Source organism: Pelophylax lessonae (assembly GCF_965119305.1).
Source record: "Pelophylax lessonae genome assembly, chromosome: 4".
NCBI classification, from domain to species: domain Eukaryota; kingdom Metazoa; phylum Chordata; class Amphibia; order Anura; family Ranidae; genus Pelophylax; species Pelophylax lessonae.
Window position 1 is genome coordinate 665,593,123 of NC_138771.1, and position 25,576 is coordinate 665,618,698.

A 25,576-nucleotide genomic window follows, 5' to 3' on the forward strand; every position below is an offset into this window, starting at 1 on the left:
TTGGAAGGTGTTTTTATTCTTTATATTTTATCAATTTTATTTATTATCAATGAGAATTCTTAGTACTATTGATTCACCCTAGTTGGCATTGTCTGTACACTCTTCCCCAGCACCATTACAGGCAATAAATGATCACCTTTATGTTATGCACTTTTATTCATTAATTTTATCCATATAAGAAGTCACTTCTATTTGTATGAATAATCACTTGTATTATTCATTTCGATTGAACTGTGCACTTTATTTTAGGGGGTGCATGCTAATCCACCCTCTACACTAAACACTTATCACTGCGTTATTTGTCGCAACGCAAATACTTTTGGCATTTCTGGTTTAATGCATGAACCTTTGCCTGGAGGCCATTACCCACTGTTTAAACAGGCAGCGCCATATACTGTACAAACTTTCTTTCTCTTACATACAATGTTCCGTTTAGACTGAAGTATTGTTGTATCTCCTCTCTTATTTTATTTTCTATTTCCTTGTCTAATATCAAATCCTCATTCAACTTCCAGTTACTCATCTTCTCCTGCATCTCTTCTTGTCTCAATTTTACAATTACTGGGGCATGATCTGACGAAGTTGTTGGTCCTATTGCCAATTTCTCTGTTTTCTAAAATTCTATGGTCCACCCCACCAACACATAATCCAATCTGGAGTATGTCCCATGCACCGAGGAGTAATAGGTATAACCCCGTTCTCCGGGGTGTTGTATCCTCCAGGCATCCACCAGCTGCGCCTGATGTAACTTTTTTTTTTTACCTGGCTCAATTTCTTACCTCCTCCTAATTTTAGATCTCCTTGATAAATGAACACTGCCTAGGGATTTGGTCAAGTCAGAAAATTGCAATAATTTCCATACAGACTGGGGCTCTAGTGGTCTGTCTTTTGCATAAAGAGACGTTTGAGGCAGAACACTTTTAGAAAAGAAACAACATTAGGTAATGCTGATGTCGGATAATACCGTGCAGTCTTCAATGTTCTTCTGAAGCAGCTTGATGACAATCCCTTCCGTGGTCATCACGGCATTTTCATTGCCTGCTATCACTTGCACCTGGGGCTTCTTATCGTCTTTCACTTTAATGTCATGTTGGATCTCCGGTGCTTTAGGTGGAACAGCATTAGCTTGGTTACCAAATTTGGCTTTAATAACTTCACAGAATGCTTTCACGGTTTCCTCATTCATGTCCACCAGATGTATTCTCCGCAGAGTGGTCTGTTGGCTCTCCACGTAGACCTTTATTGCTTTAATTATATTCTCAATGCATGACTTTAGTGGGAAAGCAAAAATGCCAGAGCTGACTGCCGGGATCGCTATTGAACGATGGTTGTTCTTGGATGCCAGCTGCAAGCTAGTGGTGATCGCCTTCTGTAAAAGATACTTACACATTGAATGTGAACTCGCGTTCCATCGGGGACCAACGGTATGTATGACCTGTTTGCATGACAAGTTACCACCATCAGTGATTACTGAGTCTCCAGGGGACAATCTACCATTTGTCTTGATGATGCTGTCACAGTCCTCTTGAAGTTTACTTCCAGCTGCATTCAGAATGGCTTTTGCCAAGCCACCAATGTGTTTTAAATTTTCATTGGCTGCATTGACAATGACATCTACTTCATGATGGCACAGGTCATCTTTGTATATAGCGATGGTTAAACCTCTTGGAAGTTTCACTTGGAATCTGGGGACAGCCAGTATGGAGTTTTTTCTACTAGTCTCCTCTAAATGTATTGCACAGGTAAATTCTTCCTTTGCAGTTGCAACTAGAACTTTTTCATTGAACATGCAAAACTTTTTGGCTCCCGGTTTATCAATGCACAGAGTATCACGATGAAGTGTGGACAGAAAGTTCTTAATGAGCAACGCTGCCTCTTGAACATGAACCCTTGGGCCCGACAAGCACATCCTGTCCCTATTCTTCATCACATTTACTTTTTTATGTATCTTCCCCCAAATCTCCCTCCTTCTGTCCTGAACGAAATTCATCATTACCATTAGCCCAACTGGAACATCTGTTTGTATGGTGGTGTTATTCTTCAGAAAGTCACTGACTTTTTGGTGGCACTTTTGTACATCTGAAGTCAGACCGGTGATGATGACCACATTATTCTTGGCTCCAGAAGGACATTCCAGTATTTGAACTGTGCATTTCTCTGCGTTCAATGTTGTGTTCAACTGTGAGAATATACTTTTCCATTCAGGACTTTCCAGGAGACTCTTCTCTTCAACAAAGATATGTCTACACATCAAGTCTTCTTTAATTTTTTCTTCAGCTTTCTTCAAGACATCCTCTGAGTCAGCAATCAGTTTAACAGCATTGCCATCAATTTCCAGCGATGCATTAATGCTGTGGGATACAAAGAGGCGACTGCTTATCTTTCCATCAGACAACATTAGGAACTCAACAAGGTGGGGATCTAGCTGGAGGGATTTTGTTTTCATTTTTTTCTGGATGTTTTCTATCTCATGTTTGGCAGTGAGAACATCAGATCTCGGCCCTGATATCTGGATCTCCTTTTTTTCTACATTATAATCAATCTTCAGCTCTGGGACCTTCTCGATCATCTTATACTCTGAGCCACTCCTATACATAACCCAATGGTGGGCCGGGGACATGGGTACCACCACAGTCAAACGTTGATTCTTTTTTTCAATTGCTCTTGTGGTTTCTTCTAACAGGTTTCTAAAAATTGGATTCATCTCAGTTACTTTCTTGGACTTCCCGACCAGGTAGACCTTCCCTGCAGCCAAGTCAGTTTTTACCTGTACTCTGGTATACATGGAACTATTCACTGTTCCTTTAATGGCCTCCCAGACTGACTGACTGATTTTGTACCTTACAATTGTGTACTTTGTGACAAGCTTTTTCATCATTTTCTGATCAGAAGGCATTCTGACTGGTAATATGAGTTTGAATACGGGACAATGGTGGTTTTTCTCTGGCCATATGGCCCCACATTGTTGATTTAGCTCCTTCATATTTTTATCATTTAGGATAGTTTTCCGACTAAATGGTCTCAAAGTGAACTCTGGAAATGTAGGTATTTTTACACAAGCTTCTCTGTTCCCATGCTCTGTTACAGGAAACAATTTCTTTGTCTTGGATGACTCATTCTCCTTCCGAAATCTTTTCACAACTGAAAAAGAAAGAAAGGTAGAAGTTCAAGATGATAAGACACTGATAACACCACATTACATTACATATTTAGGTATAGACAGGGGCAGACTGGCAACTTTTGGCCCAGGGGGCAAGTACAAACCAGAGACCCATGGTGCAGTGACTCGGCCCCCCTCCCACTCTCCCTCTTCCCATCCTCCTCCTGACCCCCATTCCAAGCTGAAGCCCTGCTCCAGATACTCTCCACTTACTGGCTGAATCCGGGTTCCCAAACTGGCCAGCAGGGGGCAGTTGGGGCGAGCTAGGACAGCTCGGTCAGGGCTGGCCAGGGGAGAAGAGGAGAAGAGTCTCCAGTGGGGCATGGAACCGGCCTCTTCTTAGACACAGTTTTCCCCATCCATGCTGGGGGGCTGCCCTCTGTCCTTGTCTTCAATCTGAACTAAGTAGGTCAGCGGCAGAGACATTTTACTTCCCTTCACCAAGAATTCTTTAGTCATGTCTGTGGCAGGAGTGGTGCAGCCTTTTTACAGGTCATCAGAGTGGCCCAAGGGGCAATTGCCCCCTGCCCTCTGGCCCAGTCCTCCCCTGGCTATAGAGTAGGAAAGGGTTAAAACATCTGTTATTTTCTTTTTTGCTTCCTGTCTTCTGTTTTTTTTTTTAATATGTGTTTATTGAAAGAGAAAGTGCAATACAGAACACAAACAATAAACTAGGCTTAAATTGGAGTTCCGGCCTCAAAAATGACTTTGGGCCATCCGCTTGCTGACAATCACCTGAAAAATAAATGGATAGTCCCGATTTTTTTTTTCGTTTACTTACCTTCTTTTTGAAGAAAGTATACTTGCCTTCCTTCTACTTCCTCCCTCTGCGGCCGCGCCGTCACTTCCTGCTTGCGATGACTCCTGGGAGCTAAACGTCATTGCTCCCAGCACTCAATGCGCCTGCACCGGCCCCGCTCGTCAGTTTCGGTGAAGGCGCGTCATTCCCTGCTAAACAGCTTCTGGGCATGCCCAGAAGCTGTGCAGGGATGACGCGCCTGCCCCAGAAGTGACGAGCGGGGCCGGTGCAGGGAATTCTGGGACGAAGAAGACACCGAAGAGGACACCGAAAAGGACACCCTGACTTCAGCTGCCCACACCTGAGATGACAGCACTGGACAAGACATTTTCAAGGTAAGTATTTCTTCTAAAAGGTAAGTGCGACCCGGGACAGTTCAGAGGCTATCCATTGTGGAATGCACTAGCCCTGACTGTCCAGGCTGTATTTATTTCTAACAAAAAAGTTTCCGAGGCCGGAACTCTGCTTTAAGACATATTGAGGAACAACCAGTCTTACAAAGATATCACTGTTGCAACAGCATTCTGCAAGAAAAAGATATTGGCAAAGTGAAATAAATCATCAGACCGTGTGAACAATACCAATATAGAGAAACGAGGCATTCCTCAGGTAGTAATCGTAAAAGAGTAGAGAGAAGAGCAGGAGCAGAAAAGGCAAGAGAAGAAAATGAGAAAGAAGGAAGCAAAGTGGGTCAAGGAGAGCAGACGTCCTCTGACAAAACGCGTAGGGCGGAGTCCATTGCGTCATAACGTCACTTCCGGTTCCAGACTTTGCAGCCGTGGAACGGCTAATCCCAGCGATCGCTCTATACTGATCCGAGGCAGCTTCACCGTGAGTCACTACTATTCTCTGCTATTACGCAATACTATATACTGCTTTATGGGGCTCCCCTCTCTCTTCTTTATATGAAACCACCAGCATGTGCCTGCTGGGCCGTGGAGAGGAAACCCCGGGATATACATCAACCTGCCTATCCCGCCAACAGGTTGTATATGTGATGCGACACCTAGTGGCCACACGGGTGATTGCAACATTTTACTTTTGTGGGAATTACCTCTCACTCTCACCACTTTACCACCAGGAATTCCCACTTTTGGACACAAACTGTTCACAATAATCAAATATTATTTATTATTAATTATTATTCATTAACCCTTGCACTGTATCATTAGTATTGGAATAAATTCATCACTTTATGAATCTTGTTTATTTTTTCAATTTCAACATAATCAGCACTTTTGCACAATCTTATCACACACAGTGAGATCCAACCGATCTGATTGGATTGATACGTGTATTGCACTTTATATTTATTTTTATTATCATATGGTATTATATTTTAAGGGGGTCACTCCTTTCATTTATGGGATTTAATTTATGAAGTTTACATATAAATTCACCCCAACACCTGATCACTTATAGGTAGCGCCATTTCAACCCCTTCTGCACCTTTATTTAACTCTTCACCCTTCGGGGTTTGGTTGTTGGCTGCTTACACCTAGCACCTAATTTACTTTTCACCGCACACTCCAAAGCGCTGGTCACCTTTGTTTTTTGCCAAGGAGAGGAAGGGAGGGAGTAAAGAAAAAGAGAAAGAGTAAATAAAAGTAGAAAGTATGCAGCCCACGGGTGTCAAATCAAATATAACATAACAGGCATTAAGAAGAGGAGCAAGGGATCTCCAAAAGAAAATAGAGAACATCACTCAAGCAACGCGGAGCAGGTAGTATTGATACTCCAACAGGAAACAACGTAAGAACTATACATTATATATAATGGCACAATCGGTAAGTGATACCTTAGTTTAAGAGTCATCTGGTTGGGGAGACCCAGAGGGGTTTGAGGAGCAGACAGATAAATAAGAAGGGATAGTTTTAAACGTGGACCTCGGGGACCAAGTTTCTAGAAAAGAATCCAGCTTGTCACAAGATATATGAGAGAGTTCTTCAAAATAACAAACTTCATCAATTTTCCGTAGCCATTGACCAACAGGAGGGATAGTGGGGCCACCCCAAAAGGCCGGAATGAGAGCCTTGGCTGAGTTCAGTAGGTGTGGCATAAGGGAGCGTTTATAACGAGGTATCGGTTTGGTGGTGCAATGTAGTAACACAGTCCAAGGATCCGAGGAATGAGCCTCCCCTGTAATGTCTTGTATAATGCAGAGTACTTCTGCCCAAAACGGCTTGATCAAAGGGCAGTACCACCATATGTGAGCATGAGATGCGGTATCTCCACAGCCCCTCCAACATAACGGGGGGCTAGAGGGAGATATAGCATGCAACTTTAGCGGGGTGTAATACCACCTTGAAGATGCGACAGAAAGAGAAAGGGAATCTCTAGAAAGTGAGGGAAATTCTCTTCTTAGAAACAGAACAGATGTCCTTATTGGAAGAGTTTCTAGTGACCTCCCACCCATTACAGGCAGTGGTGAATTTTCCACTAACTCTGGCATCAAATCATATAGTGAAAGTAATTAGATATATTGTAAATTGAATCAATTGGTAACCAGGCAAACATAATTTGATCTGGGAATCGTACACACATTAACTGACATACCAGGTATTTATAGGCAAAAATGCTGAGTAAGGTTTGAAATTAAGCCTCCAGATCAGCATAAACTGTAACACCACCACCTGAAGTGTCAGGAAGCAGGCCAAAGGAGAGTTGCCCACAGATCTGGCATAATAGGCAATATCCAACATGGTTGCACCCGTTTGTGCAGAAATGAGCGCACACGTATTTGAAGAGAACTGGTGCACGCACCTGCGCCATGGCGCACACGTGTGCATGCCGGCGCACCTAACTTTCAGTAGATTCTGGTGCCCTCTAACCTTTAAAAGAGTTACTGTTGCACATGGATGTTGTTGACTGGTCTTCAGCTTCCTGCCTCCATATGAAACTTCTGGACTACCCGTTACCAACCCGGCTTGCTCCTGGGTTCCTCTTGTCACTTTCCTGGCTCTGACCTCGGCTTGTTCACAGATCTGCTCCTGTCTTCTGCTCTGTGTATTATCCCGGCTTGTCTGATCACATCTGTGATCCTCTGTCTGCTGACCACCAGCTCTTGACCTTGGCTTTGACTCCTGACTATGCTTCCTGTCTTGTCCTGCCCACTGCAATCCACCCAATGTGCCAACCTGCTGTTACTGGCCCGCTGCACTTACCTGCTGTGACCAGCCTGCTGCACATACCTGCTGTGACCAGCCTGCTGCACTGACCTGCTATGACCAGCCCGCCGCACTTACCTGCTGTGGCCAGCCTTCTGCAAATTACCTGCTGTGACCAGCCCGCCGCACTTACCTGCTGTGGCCAGCCCGCCGCACTTACCTGCTGTGGCCAGCCTGCTGCAAATTACCTGCTTTGTCCAGCCTGCTGCACACACCTGCTACTCCACTCTCCCAGAGCCCACTGGCAAGAAAGTTACCTTTTCAGCACCTGACACCTGTAGCAATCCCTGCTTCTCTGGGCCTGGATATCCCTGTCTCCATCTTTAAAGACACCAAGCACTTAGCCGCAAGGAGTGTCCTCTTATCATTTCAGCTTCAGGACCAGGTACATGACATGAAGTGCAACCGGGAGCAGTAAATGGGATCAAAGCTACCAACCCATAGGGCTATATTGCTCACGTGCACTGTGGGCAACTATGCTCGGCTTAAGTTTATTGAATAGGCACAGACCATATGTAGATGATAAAATTGATAAGGCTAAGGGGAATTTTTTTTAATTTTTAGTGGCGCAGCAGCACTAATAATATTTAGGGCATAATTGCTGTCCCCCTTTCTGCTTTGCAGGTGCTATTCCTTCTGCATAAGCAGTGTGGTTTTTTTAATGTTTTTTTACATTTTTTTCATGGCACAGCAGCACTAATAATATTTAGAGAATAATTGCTGTACCCCCTTTTGTGTCACAGTTGCTATTCATTTTGCATAAGCAGTATGTATTTTTTTTTTTGTGGCATAGCAGCACTAATAATATTTAGGGCATAGTAATGGGGGTTGCTGGTGCCTCAGACCAGATAAAGTGGGACTTTATGGGCAAGTAAGGGGTATATCAAGCAAAATGCATTGTATCATTCAAAAAATTGAGTAAGGTAAAATACAATGGTATTTAATCTGTAGATACCGGTAGTATATGTTATACAACAAGCATTAAGTGACAGTGGTGTTTGGGACAGAGCCCAAGTGTGAAGAAAAGAAAGATGATTCCGTGGAATCAGTGACAATAGTGTTATCAAGTGACTTAAAACATTGGATTCTTCTGTTTTCCCTTTGATGTTGAAATGGGAAATAAACTCAGAAAAAATCCTAAATTGCTGACGCGTTTCGGCTCTCTTGTGGGCCTTTCTCAAAGCGTTCAGTCACTCAGTCTGTGGTCTATGAGAGTAATATAAAGTATAATGTGTAAGGATAATTTTAACAAATCCTTGAAATAAATCATACATTCTTGGAGTTTGAAATAATGTATAGTTACATACATGGGTGCATCCATTCCTTCCGCGCATCAGCCCCTGTATCCGTCCACATTCACAACGGGAATCATGTGTTGCAGGGCCTAGGATTATAATTATGTTGTTTCTTATAGTGTATCTCAGATGGATCAGGTGAGTATATATGTATTTTCTTATGTATATATATATGTATATATATTCACTTACATCTGAATGCACTGGTGGGAGGGTGTTGTCTCCAGGATCCTGGGGGTTAGTTTCCCTCTTTATTTTATGTATACCAGGCTTGGATCTAGGGTATAATGGACAATTGTATCGATAGTATACATAAGTGTCCGGTAAATAACCCAAAAATATCCCACAAATATATATGTGGCAGTATCTCATGAATACTTAAATGTAAGTGCTTAAGTGACTTCCCGATGGTGGTGTGGTACATCAGAGTAAAATAAAAGTGACTATAAATGCTTCGGTGCCAAGTTTATTAAAAAGCATAGTAAAGGCTTCGCAGTCCGTTGCACTTACATTGTGTTGTCCTTCTGGCTTGCGCAGTGTAAGAGGTCCGTCCTCTCCTCTCCGTTGGAGAGAAGTGAGGATTGCCTCACATTCCCCGGCCTTATGAAGCGCCTCGCGCATGCGCTTTGCGCATTGCACGTAGATTGTCTCCATGGCGGCGTGACGTAGGCACCGACGTCTGCGCCTGCGCTTGCTGGATGCGTGCGCAGGCCGCAACCCCGTTGCTGGGGACGCCGCTCTGGCCGCCGACACGGAAGGAGGAGCCATCTTATCCCCGAAGGGATTGGTGGGTCCTGATATTCCCCTACCAAGTAGGGGTTACTGTGCCGGGTGTGATAGTGCGGTATACCTAGATCGACCCGCGGAATTATGGAACACACCCCAGTATGCTCTACTCATATACAATTCATTACAATGGTATAATAATATAAATATAAATCTAAATCATGACACTAGATTGTAAAGTTCTATATATAAATTTATAAGGAAATGAGAATGGAGTGTTATAATTAACAGCAGTATTACATATAGCTCCACCATGGGTAGCCGTGGATCAAGGAGGGACAGCCCTGATTGCTGGACAATACTAGGGATCGTCTCAGGGCCATGTCAACATAGAATCGGGTTCCTATGTATTATTAAAGGAACATACTTTAGTACATGTGTTCAAAGGAAAAATCCCCCCTTCTTTTAATATTTAGGGCATAATTGCTGTCCCAGTGCAGGTGTCATTCCTTCTGCATCAGCAGGGGTTTTCTTTTTTTGTGGCACAGCAGCCCTGATTCTTTTTAGGGCATAATTGCTGTCCCCCCTTCTGCGTCGCAGGTGCTATTTCTTCTCCATCAGCAAGATTTTTCTTTTTTTTGCTTTATTAAGTTTTTGTTTATTAAAAAAAAAACTATAATGAAATGGTTTATAGTGCACCAAGCACAAACGTATTGCACCCAAGCACGTCTGTGTGAACCCACTGATCCCGTTTTTTTTTTTTCCTTTTTTCATTGATATATATATATTTTTTTTCTTTTCATTTTTTTAATTTGCAGCATCAGGTTCTGTTAGTAATATTAATACTTCCCCTTCTGTGTCACAGGTGCTTTTCCTTCTGCTTCAGTAGTGATTTTTTTAATTATTTTTTATGGCGCAGCAGCACTAATAATATTTAGGGCATAATTGCTGTCCCCCCTTCTGCGTCATAGGTGCTATTCCTTCTGCGTAAGCCATATGTGTTTTTTTTTTTGTGGCATAGAAACACTAATAATATTTAGTGCATATTTGCTGTCCCAGTGCAGGTGCCATTCCTTCTGCATCAATAGGGGTTTTCTTTTTTTTTTTTGGGCGCAGCAGCACTGATTCCATTTAGGGCATAATTGCTGTCCCCTTCAGCGTCGCAGGTGCTATTTCTTCTGCATCTTCTGGTCTTCCTTTTTTTTTGGCTTTATTAAGTTTTTGTTTATAAAAAAAAAACTATAATGAAATGGTTTATAGTGAACCAAGTACAAAAGTATTGCACCCAAGCACCATAGTTTCCTCACACATTCTATAATAAAATGTTACAAAAACCACCCCAAAAAAATCCCCATCATGTCCGAAAGGCCAACAAGGAGAGGCAGACGCTCACAGGCCACTAAAAAAGGGCAAGCAGCCTCTGTGTCCACAGTGAAAAGTGGTGGTCACGGACATGATGCATCCTCTGCAAATGGGGCACGCTTGTCCTTTTTTCCAGTGCTGGCCATGTTGTTAAACCATGACATGCAGAAGAGCTGGTGGAGTGTATAACTAAACCGTCTTCATCCTCCTCATTCTCTGTCACCCACGCTCATACTAGTTTGCTTTCCACAGCAGCTGCCAAAGCGGCCTATTCCACAGGCTCCTTGTTCACAGCTACTCCTTCCGTAGCCTCACCATCACGGATGGAGTAGTCACCTGAATTATTCAATCATAGTGTCAGCTACAAGATGCTGGAGGATGCAAGCAATTTGAATGCTCCGATGTTAGTTCCCAGGTTGAGGAAGAAAATATTGTGAGCCCAGAGAGAGGGGGTGACAATAACGGACAAGAAACTAGCAGTCATGTTCCCCCAGCTGAAGCATATTACCAAGTTTGCTCCAGTGACAAGGAGGGAGGGGATGATGAGGTCACTGACTGTACTTGGGCGCCTGAGAGAATAGAGGAGGAAAGTGAGAAGGAGGAGGAGGCACAACTCCAATGAGGCAGGATGTCCTCCAGGGGCCGCCTTAAGGGTAGCAACCCTATTGCCTCACACCATAGAGCTCCACAGGTGCAGGACGCTGCTAAGTCCTGGTGACTTCCAAAAGTTCATTGTTATGGGCTTTTTTCAAAACATGTGCATCAGACCGCAGCGTTGCTGTTTGAAATCTCTGTCTGAAGTGGATAAAGCATGGCCAGAACACCCGCCGCTTGGGCACCACATGCTTGACAAGACATATGTCGACCTGCCATGCAGTCCGTTGACAACAGCACCTGAAAGACCCACATCATAATAAAATGCAGACTTCTCCTTGCTCCTTATCTGGGATCTCTACCCCTACTATACTCTCAAAAACCTGCACTGAGAGGGATGATGGTATAGCAATGGGTGCCACAGGAACTTGCACCCAATCTGCTAGCAGTACACCACCTGTTGATTTGACCAGCAGGCAAATTTCGCTACCCCAGTTGCTGAACCATAAAAAAAATACTGTCCCAACCATTCACATGCTCAGCGTCTAAATGCTAGCTTGGCCAAATTGCTAGCACTGCAACTGCTGCCTTTTCATCATTGTGCTCCCACACACCCCTACATTTGGTGATCCATTCCTCCGCATCCCTAATTCCATCCACCGTCCGCTTTCTCTCCGGCCTGTCCGGAATATGCTGCCGCTTCCAGTAAATTGGGATCAATCTCCTGGCGGCATTGAGGAGGTGAGGTAGTATGCTTCACCTGTAATGGCTGAGCGGCATGCAGGGAACGTGCAGCAAGAAGTGGAGGGGACTGTAGGGGACATCCACATCCAAGATGGATTTAATCTGGTCTCTCACATCCGTCTAGAAGGGGGCAATAACTGGGCATTCCCACTACAGATGTAGTAGGGTACCGCGTCCCCCACAGTCCCTCAAACAGGCATCAGAGGTGGAGGGGTAAATGCGAGCCAAGTCTGCAGGCACCCAGTACCAATGCGTCAGCAATTTATAAATGATCTCCTGCATTTTAGGGTCGACTGAACTCGACTGAGTAAGGCAATATACAGTAAGTGGGCTAATTGAGTATCAGAGAACTCCAGCCACAGATCCCTCTCCCAGACCAGAACATAGGCGGGTCTAGAGATGGACAACGCCTCTCCTAGCAGCTGGTAGAGTTCCGATACCATGTGGGGGGTGGGGACATCCTGTATAAACAAAAATTCGAAGGGCTTGAGTGAGGCAGGCAGTCTAATAAAGGAGCCATGAACCATAAAGAAGTGGTGTAATTGTCTATATTTTCAAAAGTTCATGGGAGAACCGTCATGTCGGTCTCTCAGGGTCTAATAAGGTAGCAGCCTGCCCCCTTCAAGCAGCTTGCCACAACTGGCATTTCCATCATCCACCCAAGCATCAAAAAATGGCATCTGTTCTCCCGGGGGGAACCAAAGGTAGTCCCCCAGAGGTGCCAGCGGAGAGACATTGGGTGCCAGATGTAAAAGCCGGTTCACCCGATCCCACACTTTAAGTGCTTTAAGTGTGTGAAGGGAGAAGCACAGACTGACAGCCCCCTGTACTCCCGGGCCAGCCACGGGGCGTAAGACAGATCCCTGCCTGCCATGTACTTCTCCATTGAGACCCAGAGTTTGGAATGGGTGTAGAAGCACCATTTTAAGATCCGTTGGAGGACAATCACCCTATAGTACCATTGTACATCTGGGAGACCCAAACCCCCAGATATTTCGGACGCTTCAGAGCCACTATGGCTATGCGCCGGCGCCTCGCATTCCAAACGGACCCCGTTATCAGGCTTTTGAGTTGGGTAAAAAAGCTCCGGGGCAGGGGAACAGGCAGCACCTGCAGGTAGAACAACACATGCAGGAGGATGTTAATTTTAGTCCAGTGCAAAAGGTCTTGTTTGATTGCGCTCAATAACCAGCGGTAGTTAGCCGTTTATAGTGTGTCAAAGCAGTTGGTAAGCTGAACACCTAAGTATGTCAGTGAGGAGGCAGTCCAGGCGAAAGGAAACGCAGCTCAGAGGGACCCCAACAAGAACGAGGGCACGTGGATAGGGAGAATCTCTGACTTATTGAGGTTAATTTTGAAATTCGAAATTACAAGTCCAAGCGTTGATCAGCAGTCAGGGGAAGGGAAAGGTATGATTGGAAAGATAGAGTTGGATCGCGGTTAACTTAGATGACCGAGTATCAGCGGTGTCTTGGCCGGCAAGGTTATAAAGATCAGCGTAGTAGGCACGAAACTGCTCCGCAATCTCCGACAGTTTAAAAGCCAGCCCACCTGAGGGGGATCGGAGTTTATACACACAACTGAGCTTATTTTTTACGCAAGGCTCAGGCCAACATCCAACCGCATTTATTTCCTTGTTCGTAAAATTTATGGGATACTTAGGAACGGGTGTGTCAGTCCAAGAGGCGGGAGAAGAGCACCCTCAGTTCAGTCAACCGCGTCAAGGCATCAGACGTCCCCTGTCTGTTTATGGGACAATTCAGCTTGCTGAAGGGAAGACAGCACTGTGTGAAAGTCAGCCTGCCACTCCCGTTTGAGTTTGGCAGGGTTTGTTTGGTGTGCAGCAGATAAACTTCCTGCACACCACAGCCTCGTGCCCCTCACACACCACTCCCTCACTCAAATCATCTGACCCGTTTTCCGCGAAGTAGCATCGTAAGACCTCCAAAACTCTGGAAACCACCTGCGAGTCGTCCAATATATTCTCATTCAACCGCCATATCCAGAACCTATGGGAACCGGCCAGCAGGGCAAGCTCCATCGTGACAGGTGCATGGTCAAAGATCGTGATGCTCTCAATGGACAATCTCTGCTGGCAATCCAGAGTGGTATGGTCAACATAGATGACATCTATCCGCGTATAAACCTCATGCATAGAGGAGTAGTAGCTGAAGTCTCTATCCAGGGGGTGTAAGACCCTCCAGGAGTCCACCAGTAGGTGGGATTGAAGGGTCTTACAGTAATGCCTGAGGAAGGCATAGGAGTGGGAAGATCTGCCGTGAGAAGTATCTACCAAGGGATCAAAGCAGACATTAAAGTCGCCCCTGACAACCAGTGACCCCTCTCTAAACTCTGCCAAGGGCTAGAGCGTTGCGTCTAGGAAATTAAGCTGACTGATGTTGGCGGCATAAACAGAGGCAAATGTGAACATCTTACCCGTTATAGTGCCCTTCAAGAACACATAGTGATCCTGAGGGTCCACCAAGTGGTCAGTGGGCTGGAAAGGGCAGGCCCTATGTATAGCTATGGTAGTACCCCGTGATTTGCTGACAGGGGAAAGGCTTTGATACCACTGGCTAAAGAGGTGGGTGGGTAGCCTCAGAAGGGATCGAGGGGGGAAGTGAGGCTCCTGCAGGAGGACCACCTGCGCCCTAAGCTTCTTCAATTCCCACCATAACCTGTTACGTTTGTGCGGGGAGCATAAGCCATGTACATTGTAGGAGATTACATTAAGCGGTTCCATCAGCAGGTAGATAGGTAGGCAGGACTCTCAGAAGGCGGCAGGCACAGCATGAGCAGCAGAGAGGATAATGCTTCCAAGTGAGCAGGCACGATGGGAAGAAAAAAGATGAGATAGAGAAGAAGTGAGATAAATGCAGTACATGTAAAAAACACATTAACAAGTAAACAAGGCGAGCCACAAAAGGCGGCAAGCATATCTCAACCCAAGGGAGAGAACCTAAGGACTGGGCCAAGTGTGCCACCCCGAATGGAGTGACAGCCTGGGCCTCAGCTCCAGTCCCACAAAGGGGACAATACCCATATAGGTATGGCCTACTGGGGGGGACGTGTACCAACCACAGGGGGGAGAAACACATTAACTAAAAGGCGAGAACAACAAGAAAACCCTCCATGCACCAGCCAACCTAGCCCAAGGATAAAGTGCTGCAGAACCGAGGAACAGTATGGGACTACCATGGCAGCGAGGCAATGTCCAGGCCTCCAGGCAAGGGCACGCTATTTGGCTAGCAGAGGCTAGAAACAGGTGGTAAGGGGGACAGGGGAAACATGAGGCCACTGTTTAAGTGAATAGTTCTATCAGGAAGGTGTAGAGGACAATCTCAGCGGTCGATCAGGGTCTCGAGGTGGAGGAAGCAGAGAGAGGTTCCTCGGTAGAACGTGGGCGATTCAGCCTGCGCTACTAATGAGAGACAGGCTGCCAGGGCTGGGGAAGTTGCACTGCCAGGAGATCTGGCAAAGCCCTCCAATCAGGGAAGTCCACAGGTTCCAGGCCCAGGATGGATAAGAACTCCGGGAGGTCATCCTTAGTGCGAAGAGTGGCCACCGTGCTGTTCCTGGTAGCTTGTAGGTAGAAGGGGAAACCCCAGTGATAGGTGAGGCCCTCAGCTTGAAGCGCCTCCAAAAGCAGGCGGAGGGCTCTGCGTTGCATGAGAGTACAGCATGATTAGTCCTAATAGAAATAGAGTCGGGCACCATCAAAGTCAAAATAGGGCTTATTGCGCATTTTTCGCATGATACTGTCCTTGAGGGTGTATTTGTGTAGCTTGCAAATGACATCACGAAGGTTATCCATGTCCTGTGATGGGGGCCGCAGAGCCCTGTGCGCCCTGTCTATTTCAATAGGGGTAGTAGCATGGAGTTCCAAGATTTCCCTGAAAATGTCTACCAGGGTGGGGATAATGTCCTTTGGCGCCGTGGCTTCAGGAAGGCCGCGGATACGTATGTTACCCCTCCTGCTGCGGTTCTCAAAGTCATCCAATTGACTCAGCAAGGCATCTATTCTCCTGTCCTGTTCCATACTGCATGCTTGGAGCTGAGAAATAACAGGAATAGTATCATCAAAGTGCTGCTCTAGAGTTTCCATGCGGGACCCCAGATGGGAAGTGTCTGCTTTAAGTTGAGCAGTGTCCTCTTTAAAAGCTGTTTCAACCCTGGTGATAAATCTATCTAGGTCCTCTTTAGTAGGCAAGGCCCAAATGTGTCTCCTGAAATCCTCATCCTCCAGCACCCCCACTACATCAGATCCCCCCCCCCCCCGTAACTCCGGGGAGCGAGGAGAGGCAGGAAGGACCGGTGTGGGTACCAACCATTGTGGAGAGAGCCCGGGATCCACGCTCCAGGAGGGACTTGCCTCGTGGTGTGGAGAGGCAAGTGCCGTCGGCGCCATCTTGGATGCCTGTGTGTCTCTGCCGAGGGTCTCCGAGAAGAATTAGGGAAGGCGACCCTGCTTGGATCAGTCAGGCCGCTGCGGTTTGGAAGTTGTCTGGCGCCGGTGGGACATCGTGAAAGCTGAAGTTTTAAGCGGCGGCGTGTGCGAAGCTAGAGCGATGTGCGTCCTCACCCGTCCATAGCCAGGCCACGCCCCCATGCCATTTTTTTCATGTTTTTTTATCTGTATTGCCGGGACCCGACAATGATATATGGCCACAAGCAAGTTTAAATTACATTTTTTCCTTTAGAAACGTCAGTATTGCTGCAGCAGGCTCCATACATCGTACAGATGCGCCACTTGCAAGCACACACATTAAGGGGACCTCCCAGGTACGATATTTAAAATAATTTTTCATTTTTATTGTTTTACTTTAAGCATCATTAAAATCACTGCCCCTGTAAAAATGATAATTTTAAAAACATTTTTTTGCATTGATACATGTCCCCCAGGGCAGTACCCGGGTCTCAATACACTTTTTATGGCAATAACTTGCTTATAAAGCCTTTAAAATGAGGACTTTTGATTTTCATATTTGTGTCACATAGACTTTATTAGGGTTTGAATGTTCACTAGAACTTTTCCCCAGTTCGAGATGTTTTGTGCGAACCGAGCTGGGGGTGGTGTTTGGCCCATCACTACTCCCAGGGAACAAATAAAAGTAGAAAGAAGGGGGAAGATAAATTCCTACTTAAAAGAAGCTAAGTTACCAAAATTACCATAATATTTCCTCCTCTACGTGCCTCTTACCCTGACCCTGATAAGCGCAATGGCACAACCATCAACCCATGCCAGGGTGCTAGGTGTTATCCTGGACTCTGAAGTCTCCTTTCAGACCCACGTCCAATCACTTTCTAAAGCTTGCTGTTTCAAACTGGGAGTACCTGTGACTGGGAATACCTTAGTGCCTGGGAGTACCTTAGCACCTGAGAGTACCTTAGCGCCTGGGAGTACCTTAGTGACTGGGAGTACCTTAGCGACTGGAGTACCTTAGCGACTGGGAGTACCCTGCGACTGGGAGTAACTTAGTACCTGGGAGTACCCTGTGACTGGGAGTACCTGCAACTAGGGGTACCTTAGTACCCAGGAGTACCTCGCGACTGAGAGTACACTGTGACTTGAAGTACCTAAGTACCTGGGAGTACTTGGTGACTGGGAGTACCTAGCGACTGGGAGTACCCCGTGACAAGGTGTTCCTGCGACTGGGAGTACCTTGGTACCTGGAAGTACACCTGGTGACCTAGGAGTACCTGGTGACTGGGAGAACTTTGTGACTGGGAGTAACCAGCAAGTGGGAGTACCTTGTGACCGGGTGGACTTCGTGATCAGGAGGACTTGTGACCGGGAGGGCTTTGTGACCGGGAGGACTTTGTGATTGGGAGTGCCTTAGTACGGTGAGTGTCTTGGTGTCTTGGTGACTGGGAGTACTTTAGTATCTGGGAGTACCCTGTGACTGGGAGTACCTGGCGACTGGGAGTACCTTAGTACCTGGGAGTACCCTGTGACTGGGAGTACCTGGTGACTGGAAGTAACCTGAGACTGGGAGTACCCTGGGACTGAAAAACAGGTGCTAGGAGCGACTGTGAAGTAACTGGAGTAGGTTTAGTATCAGGGGAGCTTAGAGTAGGGTGAGTAACAAATTAGCAAGTCGTTATCCTTATTATCCACATAGAATAAAGGGTGATAATGTCGGACAGGATTGGGGATGCCAGTCAGTGCACTTCTTGCTCCATGTATGCGTTCCTTGATGAACCAATCGAGGGCGAATACTCCTGTGCGAGATGTGAGCGACTTGTTTCTCTGGAAGCACTGATCCTAGATCTAGATAACAATGTGGCAACACTGCTCACCATTAACCTGGAAAGAAGCTTGGACATTACCCAGCAGGTGCTGGCGGGGGCCAGCGTAGAGGAGATTGGAGATGTCGAGACGCAGGCGCCGGAGGTAGGTAGTTGGGTGACAGAAGGAGGGGAAGAGAGAAGAGCGCTAGGGAGGCCTGTCCTGAGTTAGTACACCCCAACAAATATGCCAAGTTGCATGATGTTGGGGATATCAGCTCAGGGGTGGCAGTGCTGGAGCAGTCGCCCTCCCCTAGCTGCCAGGGGAGTGATGGCTCCAGGAAGGAGGGGGACAGAGACTCAGGAAGGGTTAGACAGGTAGTGGTAGTAGGGGACTCAATTATTAAGAGGACAGAGAGGGCAATCTGTCAAAGCGATTGTGGTAGCTGAACAGTATGTTGTTTACCCGGCGCTCGGGTTCGGCACATCGCGGATCGGGTGGACAGATTATTAGGCGGGGCTGGGGAGGACCCAGCAGTCATGGAGCATATAGGCACTAATGACTAAGTAAGAGGAAGGTGGAGGATCCTAAAAAATTATTTCAAAGACTTAGATTAGGAATAGATTGAGGATTAGATTGAGGAGAAGGACCTCCAAGGTGGTTTTCTCTGAAATACTACCTGTACCTCGAGCCACACCAGAGAGGCAGAAGAAACTTAGGGAACTGAACAAGTGGCTGAGAAACTGGTGTACGAAGGAGGGGTTCACATTCCTGGAGAACTGGGCTGACTTCTCAGTCGATTACCGGCTCTTTAGTAAGGACGGCCTGCACCTTAATGGGGACGGTACAGCTCTATTGGAAAGAAAGATGGCCACAAAGTTGGAGGGGCTTTTAATCTAGGTGTTGGGGGGGGGGGGGCTCAGAGGTAGTGCCAGTTAGTAGTGAGCAAAGGACAGAAGCTATTATGGGGGTCAGCAGTGACAATATAACTGTAATGACAACTACTGGGGGAATTGAGCGGACAAGCCACAAACCAAGCAGGAATAAACTTAATGATAAATCATTATCAATTCCTACAACACTAAGAGGGGTATACACAAATGTCAGGAGCCTAGCTAATAAAATGGAAGAATTGGAATTGTTAATATACAAGGAGGACATAGACCTTGTGGGAATAACAGAAACTTGGCTTGACCCATCACACGACTGGCTGGCAAATATTGAAGGGTATTCTGTGTATAGGAAGGACAGGGAAGGAAAAAGAGGGGGAGGGGTATGTCTCTATATCAAAAATAACGTAAGGGTTGGAGGAGAGGAGTAACATTATGGAAGGGACGAGGGCCTGGGTGGAATCCGTGTGGGTAGAACTCTATAAGGAAGAAATAAGGGGGAAAGTAATAGTGGGGTTATGTTATAAGCCCCCCAACCAATGGGAGGAGGTGGAGCTGGAATTTCTTTCACAGTTGGGAATAGCAGCAAAGCAGGGACAAGTCATTGTAATGGGGGACCTCAATTATCCCGATATTGACTGGGAAGAGGGGCAGCTCACTCAGTAAAGGCCCGTAATTTCCTGAATGTCTTACAGGGCAACTACATGTCTCAGATGGTGGATTCTCCTACTAGAAAGAATGCATTGCTAGGTCTATTAATTACGAACCAGGGGCGTAACTACAGGGGTTGCAGTGGTTGCAACTGCAACCGGGCCCCATGCTCCAGGGAGCCTGTGCGGCTCCCCTGTACACCTAGATAGGAGGGCGGCGGGGGGCAGCATGTCAAGAAATCACTGTCCTCCTTTTTCCTCCTGTAGCTGCACGAGGAAAATAGAGGAGATTGGTTCCTCTGTATGCTGCCCCCGCCACTCCTCCTATCCATTTCACTTGTGTTCTGCTGTCTCTGGGCCCCTGTGTGCTCCCCTGGTCACCCCAGGGGAAGAGCCCCAGGCTTGAAGGGAAGGGCCCTGCCAGGGGTCCGGGGGGCCCTTCATGTTTTTTTGCACCAGGGCCCTAAAGGTTCTAGTTACGCCTCTGTTACGAACGATTTGGGTCTAATCTCAGATGTAGAAGTACAGGACAACTTGGGTTCTAGCGATCACAGGATTATCACATTTAGAGTAAACCATAGGACAACAAGGCACGAGGGGAACGTAAGGACCCTAAACTTCAGAAGGGCAAACATTCCTAAAATGCGCTCAATAATAAAGAGCATAAATTTGGACCTAACTCTAGGAACATTGAACACGGAGGAAAAATGGGAAAGCTTTGGGAACATATTAAACAAAAGTATCGCACAGTGCATTCCAATGGGAAATAAATTTAGAGGTCAAACCAGGGTGGCTAAACCATAGTGTAAAAATGCTTACTAGAGAGAAAAAATGGCCTTTAAGAAAAATAATTTGGAGGGGACATTGTCGGCTTTCCACCAATACAAGGAATCTAACAAGAAATGTAAAAATGAAATCAGGATTGCTAAAAATGACTTTGAGAGACACATAGCAGAGGAGAGTAAAAAAAAAAACTCTAAGAAATGCTCTAACCACATGCCTACTGGGTACTTAAACCCCCCTCCTGCCCAGGCCAATTTTCAGCTTTCAGCGCTGTCACACTTTGAATGACAATTGCGAGGTCATGCAACACTGTACCCAAATTAAAGTTTTATCATTTTTTTTTCAAACAAATAGAGCTTTTTTTTTTTTTTGGTGGTATTTATTCACCACTGGGGTTTTTATTTTTTGCTGAAAAAACAAAAAAAGACCGAAAATTTTGAAAAACAAAAAAAACAAACAGTTTTTAGTTTGTTATAAAATTTTGCAAACAGGTAATTTTTCTCCTTCATTGATGTGCGATGATGAGGCGGCACTTATGGGCCCTGATGTGCACTGATAGGCTGCACTGTTGGGCACTGATAGGCTGCACTGGTGGGCACTGATAGGCAACACTGATGGGCACTGATAAGGTGGCTCTGATAAGGCGGCTCTGATAAGGCAGCACTGATAGGTGGCACTGAAGGGCACTGGTAGGTGGCACTGAAGGGCACTAATAGGCAGCACTCATGCGCACTGATGGGCACTAATAGGTGACACTGATGGGTGGCACTGATGGGCAATGATAGGCACTGGTAGGTGACACTTATGATGGGGCACTGATAGGTGGCACTGGTAGGTCGCGTTGGTGGACACTGGTGGGCACTGGTAGGGGGCACTGGCAGATGGCACGGGTGGGCACTGGTAGGTGGCGCTGGTGGGCACTGGTAGGTGGCACTGGTGTGTGACACAGGTGGACACTTGTGGGCACTGGTAGGTGGCATTGGTGGGCACAATTTGCCCTCTCCTCTTTGGGACCAATGTCCCTCTGACAGCAATCGGCGATCGTTTTTTTTTTCTCCTCACAGTAGGAGGAGAAAAAAACAACTGATCGCCGGCTGCTGTTTACTTCACATGATTAGCTGTCCATGGCTGACAGCTGATCACGTGGTAAGGGGGTGGGATCGCCCCTTACTCCGATCTGTGATCAGGTGAGTCTCATGGACTTGCTGATCACAGAGCGAGCCGGACGCGCTCCGCAGGGTATGGGAGGACGTCAATGCCTCTCGGCAATTTAGATCCACGCTGTAGCCATCTTTCGGCTATAGCGCGGGCGCCAGCTAGTTAAATATATTAATAGCAAAAAAGCGAGGTCAGAGCACGTTGTACACATAATTAATAATTATGGGAGGATGGGTACCGAGGACACAGAGAAGGCTACTGTGCTAAATACTTTCTTCTCCTCGGTTTTTACACACGAAAAGGAGGGGTATACTGACCAGGACTGTATGGTTAGCACATCATCACAAGACTTGCCGCTATGACTATCAGAGGATGTAATCAAGGAAAGACTTGATAACATTAACACTAATAAATCACCAGGACCGGATGGCTTGCACCCAGTAGGGTTATATCTAGACCATTGTTCCTAATCTTCGCAGACAGTATATTGACAGGAACTGTACCAGGTGATTGGAGGAAAGCTAATGTGATACCAATATTCAAAAAAGGGCGGAGGGATATTCCGGGAAACTATAGGTTAGTCAGCCTGACATCAATTGTATGTAAATTAATGGAAGGTATGATAAGGGACTATATCCAAGAATTTGCTAAGGACAACAGTATCATCAGCAGTAAACTAATCAGCACGGGTTCACAAAAGGACGTTCTTGCCAAACCAATCTGCTAACATTTTATGAGGAGGTGAGCTGTGAGCTAGATAGGGGGAGAGCTGTGGATGTGGTGTATCTGGATTTTGCTAAGGCATTCGACACAGTTCCACACAAACGCTTAATCTACAAACTAAGGTCTGCAGCCATCAACCTCAAGGTTTGTTCTTGGTGGTGATAAATAACGCGTACTCAAACTGGTCTGGAGTGGTAAGTGGGGTCCCCCAAGGTTCAGTCCTGGGTGCAATTTTGTTAAATTTATTCATAAATAGTATAGAAGACGGAACCAATAGCTCAATCTCAGTTTTCGCGGATGACACAAAAATAGGCAGGGCAATAACTTCATCATCAAGATATAGAAATTTTACAGAATGACCTGAACAAAATAACAGAGTAGGCAACTACGTGGAATGTGAGATTTAATGTAGTGAAATGTAAGGTATTGCACTTGGGGGAAAAAAAAACATAAACGCAAGTTATGCTCTGGGGGGGGGGGGGAACCTTTGGGGAATCCAGGTTGGAGAAGGATTTGGGGGTTCTAGTAGAAGAGCATGCAAAAGAGCTGGTCTCGTTGTTCCCGCCGGAGCTACACATATCTGTACAACGCTGTTGTAGCATCGTTTCACAGTAAGAGGCCACTTTGTGTTACTTTTAAGATTAATAAAGTTTATCAGGTTTACACTATGGGCTGCCTGTTTTTTGTTTTTTAAATGTCCCATGGTGGAGAGAGTCCGGAGGCTTATTGATCCATGAGTCCCTGCTTACAGTGGTTTCTGTGTCCTGTCTGAGGAGATTGGTGATCTAGTTGCCTGATTCAATCGGGCTGAGGCAGGGCCGGTGCAAGGATTTTTGGCACCCTAGGCAAAATAAAAATTGCCGTTCCCCCCCCCCCCCCATATGCTCTCCCACTCCCCACCCCAAGATGCTGAAGGGGTTAAAACCAGTGGCGGCTGGTGCTCCATCAGTGGGGGGGCGCCAGACGGACCTGGCCACTGACCCCCCCGTCACTCCAGAGTCCAGTCCACACCATATTCCCCCCAGGGCACCAGATCACTCACTTTGTTCCTCCGGATAGCGACGGCTTCCCCCTCAATCTCCTCCATGTTCCCTCTCGGCGGCCATCGAGGTGACCTCGGGTCAGGCTCCAACAGCGCCCCCTGCTAAGTTGCGCCCTAGGCGACTCGCCTTACTGGTAGCACCGGCCCTGGGCTGAGGTGAGAGGCCATTCTGTAAGGTGGTGGGCTGCGTGTCTTTAACACTGAAGAGCACTTGTTTTTATCTGCACCTGGTACTGCCTATATCTCCCATCAGGATTTTGTGCCACTATATTCTGCACCTGAGGGCTTTTTTGCATGGACTTTTATTTTAGCCTGTTTGACATGGACCTTTTCTTCTATATGAGTTCATTTACATGTTAGTTTTGCATATCTGTTTCTAGCGCTGCACTATTTGTTTTACATTTGTTATGCTGGTTTTGTTATTGAACCTGAGTGTATAGCGGCTTATTGTCAGGTTTTTGAGCGCTGATATAACCTTTTTTCATTTCATCACCTAGGGTGGTCTGCTGTTATTAGGAAGCTATGTAGCAGCCTCTCCTACCAGCCATGATCTGCCTGTATCTGTATAGAGAAGCACAGAAACCCAGTGATGAGGCCACTGAATCTTAAATAAGTTATGTAAAGTAGAGGAAAATATAAGATTACTCTTAGCAGAGTTGTGCTGTGTGACGGAGTTGCGTAAATCTCAGGACTGGATGGACAGACAGACAAATCATTTGGTGAGTAAACTAGCCCCCAGATAAGTATATCACCGGTGTATTTAGCTGCTTGTCTGGAGTTCACCTTTAAGGCAGAAGAATCTGATGTGACAGTGAATACCGGTTTGGGTGGATTTCATTGACATTTCCAGAAAACGAAACAAACAGCAGAACGCGGATATTTTTTTACTTTGAATTTATGTATAGAATACTTTTTCTTTCCTCTCCAGTTGTTCCCCACTTTCTGCCTCATGGGGTATCAGAAGGGGCAAATATCAGAGCAGGGGCAAAACTAACACCATGACCAACAGGTCTCTATTCATGTCTATTACTGCCCATCCTCCCACTTACCTGTCTCCTTCGTGTTTATGTGACCATCTCCGACCCCACACTCTTCTGCATCATACGCCCTCTTCTTCTGGATATACAAATGATCTTTGTTCTGTGTTTTCTTCATCCTCTCTGGATTCTGATCCAACCTGAGGGTCCCATGGTACAGGTAGGAGTTGTCCGCCATGGTGATGGGCTGTCAAGATGGCATGGAAGGTGCAGTGTTCGATGCTATGCCAGGGGTGGATAACTGGGTGTAGGGTGGTGAGGATGTCTAGTTGGATGTAGAGGGGGAGGGATGTGGTGCTGGGTATCAGAGATGTGTATCTAGGTGAAGGTGGGGATATGGTGTTGGTGATGTGTAGGTAGGTATAGGGGGGACAAGGATGAAGAGTTGGGTGTTGGTGATGTGAGAGTGAATGTAGGGGGACAGAGATGTGGTGTTGGTGATGTGTAGGGGGACAGGGATGTGGTGTTGGGTGTTGGTGATGTGTAGATGGAAGTAGGGGGACAAGGATGTGGTGTTGGGTGTTGGTGATGTGTAGGTTGGTGTAGGGGGACAAGGATGTGGTGTTGGGTGTTGGTGATGTGTAGGTTGGTGTAGGGGGACAGGGATGTGGTGTTGGGTGTTGGTGATGTGTAGGTTGGTGTAGGGGGACAGGGATGTGGTGTTGGGTGTTGGTAATGTGTAGATGGGTGTAGGGGGACCGGGATGTCGTTTTGGGTGTTGGTGGTGTGTGGATGTAAGTAGGGGGACAGGGATGTGGTTTTGGGTGTTGGTGATGTGTAGATGGAAGTAGGGGGACAAGGATGTGGTGTTAGTGATGTGTAGGTTGGTGTAGGGGGACAGGGATGTGGTGTTGGGTGTTGGTGATGTGTAGATGGATGTAGGGGGACCGGGATATGGTGTTGGTGGTGTGTGGATGTAAGTAGGGGGACAGGGATGTGGTGTTGGGTGTTGGTGGTGTGTGGATGTAAGTAGGGGGGCAGGGATGTGGTGTTGGGTGTTGGTGATGTGTAGGTGGGTGTAGGGGGACCGGGATGTGGTGTTGGTGATGTGTAGGTGGGTGTATGGGGACCGGGATGTGGTGTTGGTGATGTGTAGGTGGGTGTAGGGGGACAGGGATGTGGTGTTGGGTGTTGGTGATGTGTAGGTGGGTGTAGGGGGACAGGGATGTGGTGTTGGGTGTTGGTGATGTGTAAGTGGGTGTAGGGGGACCGGGATG

At 46.5% G+C, this 25,576-nt stretch overlaps 1 protein-coding gene across 1 annotated transcript in view; it reads right to left on the reverse strand.

Moving 5' to 3' along the window:
* LOC309554788 (protein mono-ADP-ribosyltransferase PARP14-like) overlaps positions 1-14,002 on the reverse strand; it is a gene marked incomplete at both ends in the record, with an annotated part of 78,409 nt that extends 64,407 nt beyond the window's left edge. Inside the window, 2 exons of the mRNA XM_082256489.1 lie at positions 965-3,141; positions 13,747-14,002. Of these exons, the coding sequence (XP_082112615.1) occupies positions 965-3,141; positions 13,747-14,002 (2,433 nt within the window). The remainder of the gene's footprint in view (positions 1-964; positions 3,142-13,746) is intronic.
* Between the last annotated feature and the right edge of the window lie 11,574 nt (positions 14,003-25,576).